The sequence below is a fragment of the Hyperoodon ampullatus genome (genome assembly GCF_949752795.1).
Source record: "Hyperoodon ampullatus genome assembly, chromosome: 11".
Taxonomy (NCBI): Eukaryota; Metazoa; Chordata; class Mammalia; order Artiodactyla; family Ziphiidae; genus Hyperoodon; species Hyperoodon ampullatus.
In genome coordinates, this window is record NC_136924.1 from 52,774,313 (window position 1) to 52,784,502 (window position 10,190).

General features: G+C 40.9%; 1 protein-coding gene across 1 annotated transcript in view; it reads right to left on the reverse strand.

The window, feature by feature from the left end:
* Positions 1-9,849, reverse strand: part of SLC38A1 (solute carrier family 38 member 1) — a gene marked incomplete at both ends in the record, with an annotated part of 48,647 nt that extends 38,798 nt beyond the window's left edge. The window contains one exon of the mRNA XM_079714327.1: positions 9,728-9,849. Coding sequence (XP_079570453.1) covers positions 9,728-9,849 — 122 coding nt within the window. The remainder of the gene's footprint in view (positions 1-9,727) is intronic.
* Between the last annotated feature and the right edge of the window lie 341 nt (positions 9,850-10,190).

Here is a 10,190-nt window from a genome sequence, read left to right on the forward strand (position 1 = left end):
CAATGAGATATCATCTCACACCAGTCAGAATGGCCATCATCAAGAAATCTAGAAACAATCAATGCTGGAGAGGATTTGGAGAAAAGGGAACCCTCTTGCACTGCTGGTGGGAATGTGAATTGGTACAGCCACTATGGAGAACAGTATGGAGGTTCCTTAAAAAACTAAAAATAGAACTACCATATGACCCAGCAATCCCACTGCTAGGCATATACCCTGAGAAAACCATAATTCAAAAAGAGACATGTACCATAATGTTCATTGCAGCTCTATTCACAATAGCCCGGAGATGGAAACAACCTAAGTGTCCATCATCGGATGAATGGATAAAGAAGATGTGGCACATATATACAATGGAATATTACTCAGCCATAAAGAGAAACGAAACTGAGCTATTTGTAATGAGGTAGATAGACCTAGAGTCTGTCATGCAGAGTGAAGTAAGTCAGAAAGAGAAAGACAAATACCGTATGCTAACACATATATATGGAATTTAAGAAAAAAAAATGTCATGAAGAACCTATGGGTAAAACAGGAATAAAGACACAGACCTACTTGAGAATGGAGTTGAGGATATGGGGAGGGGGAAGGGTAAGCTGTGACAAAGCGAAAGAGAGGCATGGACATATATACACTACCAAACGTAAGGTAGATAGATAGTGGGAAGCAGCCGCATAGCACAGGGAGATCAGCTCGGTGCTTTGTGACCGCCTGGAAGGGTGGGATAGGGAGGGTGGGAGGGAGGGAGACGCAAGAGGGAAGGGATGGGGGAACAGATGTATATGTATGACTGATTCACTTTGTTATAAAGCAGAAACTAATTTAAAAAAATGTACTTCATACAGTGTCAGTTATGCTAGACGCTGTACAGCGTCATGCCTGTACACAGCAATACTGTATTGTGCACTTAAAAATGTGTTGAGAGGGTAGATCTCCTGTTGTGTTCTCATCACAATAAAAACAAAACCAAACCAAAAAAAAAAAAAAGTTATCAACCAGTTACTTAAGAGTTTATAGTCCTATTCAACCACTCTCCCTACCTCGTTTTTGTTTTGGTTTGGGTTTTTTTGCCAGTGTTAGTTGTCCACATTCTTGTTTTACCAAATAAACTAAATGTGCTACAAGGGCAGACACTTTGCCTCATTCCTTTTTATATCCCTCACTCTACTTAACACAAAACAATGCAAACAGCAGGTGCTCATCTTCAGAGGAAATGAAAGACAACCGTAAGTCAAAAAGAGCTATAGATTTTGAATCATTTTAATACTAATAAATTAAAACATTATATGCAATGCAAGTTAACTTTTACATAGATTGTTCTCTAATGGAAAATCAGATGATGTCAAGAATACTATAAAGCTGGCATTTAGAAGAATATTGGAGGCAGGATTCCTTCTGAGCTCACATTCCTGGAGCACAAAGTTATCACATAGGAATTCCCTCCCCCCAGCAAAAAGGAAAACAACTCTTTTCCCATCACACATTCTTTCAGCACCTGCTAATATGCAAGTCACTAGACCAGGCAATGTGGGAGATATGGGGGTGTGTAATAAGTGATGCAGCAGTAGCCCACAGGAAATCATGGTGGAGGAAGCAGGGCCTATGGTCCATGGTTAGGGGCAGAGCTAGTAGGGCTTAAAGCAAGCATGGGATTCAGAACGTGAGTTCAAATTCTCACTTGCTCTGAGGGCCTGAGTATGCTACCCCAGTTTCCTGATCTGTGAAACGGGAACGACACTATTATATAATCTCATAGTGTTACTGGGAGAATTAAATGAGAGCACATGTAAAACATCAGTACAGCTGCAGGCACAGAGTAAGAGCAACACATGGGAAAGATTCAGACAGGGTGAGTGGAGTAAAGTATATACAGATGTACAGAAGGAGGAATTCAGAATGCTCTAAGAACCAGCAAATATATTCAGGATTAATATCAGAACTTTAAGTGCTATTGTCAAAGAAAAGTCTATTCATAAGCAAACTGCTACATGTATTAGTTAAGACATGTTAGGGGTGCTTTTTGGCTCTCCTTCTGGAAATTTTATTATCTGGTCTAAGTAAGAAATAATCAGTGTGTTTTCCACTAATAAATATAAAGCCACTTGAATTGGACTATCTTAAAGAGGCATATATCTTTAAACTACACATTATATTTTCATATGCTTTTTTTTTTCCCGGTACGCGGGCCTCTCACTGTTGTGGCCTCTCCCGTTGCGGAGCACAGGCTCCGGAGGCGCAGGCTCAGTGGCCATGGCTCACGGGCCCAGCTGCTCCGCAGCATGTGGGATCCTCCCGGACCGGGGCACGAACCCGCGTCCCCTGCATCGGCAGGCAGACTCTCAACCACTGCGCCCAGGGAAGCCCTCATATGCTTTTTTTAATGAGGCTATATTTCACCATAAATCATGTTTTAATGAAAGATATATATCATTAATGTTGGCTTTATTTGTCTACCGTTTTCATCTTTAATCCATATTCTTCAGGTTTGCATTTTCGCCAGGAGAAACCAAAGGCAGGCAACATAGATACTATGAACTTCCCCTGAGGCCACCACCTAGTATGAGCAGCACAGCCTGAGGTTTATTTCCTTCAGCATCTGCCTTTGCCTAGGACCCGTCCAGTGACTGTCAGAGATGAAAAGGAAGAGAAGAAAACCTTGGTCTCCTGAAACCCAGGAGCTGACATTCCAGCTGAGGAGAGACCAGACCAGCTAACACCAGAATAAGAACATCAGGCCATGCAAAATGGAGATGAGATAAGGAAGCCAGAGAAGGAAAAACCATTATTGGATGGGATTAGCCAGAGGAAACTAAAAGCCGAGGCTTGAGAAACAGCATTGCAGGGTCTTAGCAAGGGAATGACATAATGAAAGCTGTGTCTTTGGAGACCCATCTGGCAGTTCTCTAGCCTTGGCTCTTCTTTTGCCCTTAACATTTAAAATCTTTCCAAAGAACAGAGGTTTACAGATCTGGCTGGAGAGGGACCGGGAGAGCAGTCTTCCTTTTCACCCAGGCGGCCCAAGGAAATGGGGGTGCTGGACTTTCCAAACTGAAATTGACTCATATTTAGTGTGGCTATTAAATAAAAGACTGTATGTAATCAGGCTAATTTTAACAATCAACTCAAGTCTACCAAATCATTATCCAGAAGGTCCCCTGTTTGCCTTTCTTGCAGAGAGACTTGCTTTTCAAAGAGAATCTCCATTATTTTTAAATTAAGGGGAAAGCCCGAACATTTTCAAATAAACGAAACCAAACACCAGTAAACCTCCTATTATGGCAGATCTAAGTTCCTGGCCTACCAGTGCTCCCCAGACTTGTGGCAGAAGACTGATAGAGAAGAACCGGATCAAGACACCTGGATGCAGGGGCATTCAGCAGGGTCAAACACTGCAACGGACGGGGAGGAAGAAGAGGCCCCTGCATGCTTGCCAGCTCTCTGCGGTAGCACTTCTGCAGGATGAGAATAATGCAAGTGACCTGCAGAGCTGTTGTGATGAGTAACCATGAAAAAGCATATTAAAACACATTGTGCTTTGAGTGCTTCCCGATTCTGCCTCTTTCTGTCTACTTTCTACAGCAAGGCTTGATAGGTTTTCCCAAAAATCTTCACTGATGCTCCCACTGAAAAAGTTTCCAGTCCAAACTGCTCGTCCTGCAAATTCCAGGTACTGCTGAATTTGATTTTGCCTCACTGTTCAATCTTAGCTCCCCCTGCTCTTCCAAATGGTCTTCCCAAGAGGCGGTGAGGATCAAGATAAGACCAGGGCATTCTGAGAATAGAGACGGAAAAACAAGTACCGCTAGGAATCCACTCTCCCCTCAAGAGACCCTCCATCCTCCTCCCTGCCAGTGCCTTCCTGCCCGTTCACAACCCTCATCCTCCATGAGTCTGCTGATGTTCTGGTTTGAACGCAGTTTTCTGACTCTGACCTATTTACGATTTTTCTGTAGCACAGACTGTGGCACTGAGCTCATCTTGCATCCAGAGTAGTGTCATGTTCTCACTCCCTTAGCTCCTCCTTCTATGTACCTACCCATGTGTTAGCAACTCAGAGGAACCCTCCATAAACCAAATGTGCCTCTTCCATTGAGGAACTAGGGAGTAGCTTAGGCTGCAGGGAAATCTCGCTCAGTAAGAACGGAGTACTCAGATAAAGCCTCTGTATCCTCTTTACAGTATTTCAACTTTTTCTTCTCTTTCGATCTTTGCTTTGTATTTCTGCAAACTTTTTTTTAAAACAAAATAAAACCAACCATTTTTTTTGTAATGGAAAAGTTCATTTATAATAACTAGGTCAAGCAGCTTATCACAAGTTTCTGTTACCTCACCATTTTAAAAATGCAATTTCATGTTAAAAAGCACTGACCTCTAGCAAAGACCTCTTTATTGACTTAAAAATGAGCTATTGGAGATTGACTTATAAATGAGCTATTGGAGAAGGTGCCTTTGACATGAGGTCTTGGGAGTGATAAAAGTATTATTAAAAAAGCATTTTCAGTGGGTCGTTCTGTACCCATAAAGCAGAATCTGATCAACTCTTAGGTAGCCAATTGTTCTGTGAACAAAACAAAACAAAAATCTACAGTGGCTGTCATGCTGACCTTCAACAGACAAAGCCTTAAAAAGGATGTAGGCATTATACTGAGGTAGTGTGAAGGGAGACAAGCAATATAGAGCAGTTATTTAAAGCCAAAAATAAATCAACAACAACAACAATCCAGTTAAGGATGGGTTGTACAACGGGAAGATAATCTTCCTATTTTAATCTCTACCAATCAGGTTCTTACTAGATTATAGCGTTTCATTGGAGGATTTATAACACAAAAGAGATGAGTGGTTGAACTTAAATGACCTTTCCTAGCTTTTTCCCTGAAACTCTAACAGTCTATAAAAAGGAAAAGAGAAAAGGAGGAAAGAAGCATGTAACCGAGAGACTGGAAAACATGAAAGAATTAAAGAAATAGGCATTTAAAGGCATTTAAAGAGAAGACTGAGAGGTGAGAAAAGCCTTATCTGGTGGATAAACTCTACCTAAAATAGGAGAAAACAGATTTTCGTTGTAGCAGGAGCAGTTAAAGCTAGGGAAGAATTCTCTGAAATGAAAACTGAATATGGGAAAAAGTTATGGTATCTTCTTCCCTAAGGTATAGAAAAGACATTAGAAGAGAAGGGGTAACTTTTCAAGGGTCCTCCCAATGATACAAATGTAGTTCATGAACTGCAGAAGACATACAGGGACCAAGGAAAAAAAAGGCTGATGTAAGGTGTAGTGACAAGAGTTCCTCATTAAGAAATATCTTAATGAAAGACTCTCAAATTTTGTTAGAAGCTTCCTGGGTCATAACAACAATAACTATTCGTGGAGATTAGAGCAACAGTAGATAAATATTAAAATATGTGAATATTTGCCTGGCTATAGCTAGGATAATCTATTAATATTTCAACGACTTTAAGATAACAATAACCAACAATCATCCCAAACCTAAAACAGTATTATTAGTCCTTGGGTGGAGAAGAAAGAGGTGCTTGCCAAAGAAAGAGGGTTGCACTTTTACTGTTAGAGACTTTCCTCGTACTAAAAGACTTACTCGTGCCAGACACCGTGTCAAGTGCTTTACATGAGTTTTCTCATCTCTTTTCACAATAATTGCATGTGGTCAGTACTATTTTTAGCTCCATTTTGGAGAAATTAAGTAACTCGACCAAAGTTACATTATAACTAAACTGTTGAGCCATGATTTGAACCTAAGCAGGCTGATGGTACAGCCTGAGTCCTTAACCTACAAACAGCATTGCATTTAATATTCCCCAACAATCCCAGGAGGTCAGGTATTATTTTTATCCCTGTGTTACAGGGATGGAACTAAGGCTTAAAGTACAAGATCACACAAGACCTATGGATGGAGCCAGGATTCAATATAAGTTGAACTCCAAACCATGCACTTAACTGCTCTCTCTGTCTGTCTCTGTCTCTCTCTTTCATTTAACAAATACTTAGTAATGTCTGCCCTGCTCCAGGCACTATTACCATATCATTACAAGGTACAAGAGATATAAAAATGATTAAGATGGGTCCTTCTCTCAAGAAGCTCACATCTAGAGGAATGTCTAGAGCTCATTACTCAAAATGTGGTCCATGGACCAGCTGTAAGGGCATCACCTGGAAGCTTGTGAGAAATTAGAATCTCAGGCCCAGTACCAGAGCTACTGAATCAGAATCTGCATGTTAACAAGGTTTCCAGGTGTTTCACATGCACATTAAAATGTCAGCAGTACTGGTCCAGTGGACATTTCAAAAGGCTTTGCTTTGTAAAGCAACTATACTCCAATAAAGATGTTAAAAAAAAAAAAAAAAAGGCTTTGCTGTTCCAGGTATAGATTTCTATGACTACAACCCACAAATTAGGGCATGAAATAAAACAACTGAACTGGAATAAGAGCAGGTGTCCTAATGCCCAAATGGCTCTACTCTATTTTTTTTTTTTTTTCGGTACGCAGGCCTCTCACTGTTGTGGCCTCTCCCGTTGCGGTGCACAGGCTCCGGACGCGCAGGCTCAGCGGCCATGGGTCACGGGCCCAGCCGCTCCGCGGCATGTGGGATCTTCCCGGACCGGGGCACAAACCTGTGTCCCCTGAATCGGCAGGCGGACTCTCAACCACTGCGCCACCAGGGAAGCCTCTCTACTCTATTTTTAACTAAACTTAATAACATGATTCTTAAGGTATCCTAGTAGGGAGTTTCCAGGCAAAGCTATCAGTTACACGCCAGCTAATGAGAAGTCAACGTTTGTTTTCAACATTTTCTCTAGCTTCCTAAAAAAAGGCACTGTTACCTAGAAGTTCACTGTTTTGGGAGATGGTTCTCCTAGATTCATATAATTGGGCCTACCTTCCTCCCACCAATGTGAAAAAGCTAACAGAAGAGTCAGAAGTATTAGGTGTAGCTTTGCAGAAATCACGGGTGGGGGGGGGGGCGGGGGGTGTCGTTTTTGATTTTTATTTACCTTTTGGCTTCATGCTGTAATATGTTGTTTTTAATTTTCATTGTTCTAGAGCCAGAAATGAAGCAAAATTCATAAACCACGTCAGTGAAAGAGGGGAGATAAAATAAAGCAATAAATGCATCACACCACACTTGCGACAGTGGAACCAAATTCCGCAAAACAAGAGGTTGTACAGCCCACATTTTAGTCATGGTCTCTGGGGAAGTGAGCTCCCCTGGCAGGCACCCCAAGGGGCGAGAAGGGGTGCCTCCTCCTACTGCAAGATGTTGTCACCTCCCAAGCAATACTTTTTCTTAGTAAAACTTTTAAATATCAAGTTCAGATCCTAAGCTGAATATTATAAAAGGCTCTCATTTTAGGTCCTCAAGGTTTACACTGCTTTGGGAATGAAGCTTTGTGATAAACCTAAAATGTGCTAATTGTGAAATAGTTGGAATCCCATCCACCACCGTTAAGTGCGGGTCAGCAGTGACTACAGAACACCCCAGGGGCCCAGAGCAGAAAATAGCACTGGTAGAGTTTAGCAGAGTTTAATTGATAGTAGAGACTATCTTTTTCATTCACGCCCGAGCATTTTAATCAGAGGCAGCAGGACAGAGAGGAAAGACAGGGATTTCAGACAGACCTGTGTGTGCCCTTGAGCATGTTATTTTATTTCTCTGAGCCTCCATTTTCTTATGGTACACTGAATTTTTAAGTTTTCCTTATTTGCAAAAGAATACATTGAATGATGTTATAAGGATAAGTGGTAATATATGTAACCACACCTGACACTCAAGAAACGGTAGTTATGCTTAATAATTACACAGAAAAGGTGAGAGAAGCAAACTTGAGTTCAACAATAAGAAATATCACATGGTGAATGATACTTGGATGGCAATGAGGAAGTATTTGGGTTGGAGACTTAACCTCTGAGAATATGTAAGGAAGAGAACAAGGAGGAGGGGCGGGGCTGAAACTTCTGAGTGTCTGTAAATGATGGCAGCCCAGTCGATTACACATTGTATCAGAATGCAGAGCAGATTATCAGAAATGATTTCTGTGAAGATGCCTGGTTAGCTGACATAATGTTTTCGTCTTCCTCCCAATTTCCTCTTGACCCCGCTCCCGCAAGTGTAGCATGGCTGGTGTTCTAGTAAGTAGTCCCCGTATATTCCACTCTCTCCTCCCAGCCTTTTAGGAGGCCTCAGGCTTCAAACAAACCTCACCACTAACTCCCAAGCTGGAGAGCTTCCTGCTAAGGGATCCATATAAGCTGACTGTAAAATCAGAGGGTCAGAATTTGCAGCAACATGGATGGACCTAGAGAGATTATCACACTAAGTGAAGTAAGTCAGAAAGAGAAAGATAAATTCCATACGATATCACTTATACGTGTAATCTAAAATATGACACAAATGAACTTATCTACGACACAGAAACAGACTCACAGACACAGAGAACAGACTTGTGGTTGCCAGTGGGAAGGGGGTGTGGGAGGGATGGACTGGGAGTTTGGGGTTAGCAGATGCGAACTATTATATATAGAATGGATAAACAACAAGGTCCTACTGTATAGCACAGGGAACTATATTCAATATCCTGTGATAAACCATAATGGAAAAGAATATGAAAAAGAATATATATATATATATATGTATAACTGAATCATTTTGCTGTACACCAGAAAATAACACGACAATGTAAGTCAACTATATTTCAATAAAATACATTTTAAAAAATAATAAAAAAATAAAATCAGGGCTTTCCTGGTGGCACAGTGGTTGAGAGTCTGCCTGCCGATGCAGGGGACACGGGTTCGTGCCCCGGGCCGGGAAGATCCCACATGCCGCGGAGCGGCTGGGCCCGTGAGCCATGGCCGCTGAGCCTGCGCCTCCGGAGCCTGTGCTCCGCAACGGGAGAGGCCACAACAGTGAGAGGCCCGCGTACCGCAAAAAAATAAATAAATAAAATTTAAAAATAAAATAAAATAAAATCAGAAGGTCAGAGAATGCCCCAAATCATTAAAAAAAAAAAAAAAAAGATATTTGGTCCTACTCTTGTAACTTAAGAAACACAGGACCCAAGGGTTGGAAGGACTTGCTGAGGCCACAGCTAAGGGTGAGAGCTGCCAGGCCAGCATTCTTCCTACCCACCCCCTACCTCCCCTCACTCACTGTATCTCTTCTTTTCTTTCTCTTTCATGTACTATTTCTCCGTTTCATGTACTGTTTCATCTACTATTTCTCATAGAGCCATTTGGCTCTGTGTTATTATTACTTAAAATCCATGTTACAAACGATGCTTGTAGTGACGTATTTGTCGTTTTAACATGGGAACATGGGAAAATGCGACTTTGACCATTCCTTGATTAACACGCGGGCAAGGCCAGATGACTGTAGTACACATTCAGATATGGCACGCAGTGAAATTCCAACAGTTGGTCTGATTCATAAACACAGAGCTTTTGAAAAGTTAGGGCTGGTTGGGGTCCAATGTATTTATACATTTTTATTAGACTCAATTGAAAGATTTGAAAGGATGAATAAATTACTTTCCTATTTGCTTCATCTGCTATTGCAGACGATGCCCAACAGATGTCACATATGAAATTCAAATTACATCTTCAAATGGAGCATAACTTTAGTAATGAATAATTCAAGAGAATAACTGAAAACCAGAATGATATTTTAGAGACATTTCTTTCATTGGAGAGAAACTGTTCGTGGAAAAATACTCACCTATTTATCTGACCATTTTCTACCTCGGTGAAATCATTGGAATCATTGCTAATGTTATCATCTTCGGGCACTGTCATGTTTTGCAGTTCAGTTAATTCAAGTCCACTTTTGAAATGCATCATGTTTAGAAAGTACCTGTCGTCCAAATCCTCCTTTTCTGAGTGTATTTACAAATGGATAGCAGCAAAAGTATAAGGTTCACACCCCTAAAATACAACACAAGGAAAAATAATTAAACATATGAATATCACCACTGATTACACATAAGCTATTACACACAAATGATTTGCTGATAACATAACTTTTACATTTTGCTATTCAAAGCATTAAAGCAATCTTGGTACATCAAGTTATAGAGGCTGTAAATTTTCTGTCTTTCATAAATCTTCCTCCATTTTTAACTATAAAATGAGTCATGTCCCATAATCTTTATGCTCACGTTCATAGGAATACCATGTGATCT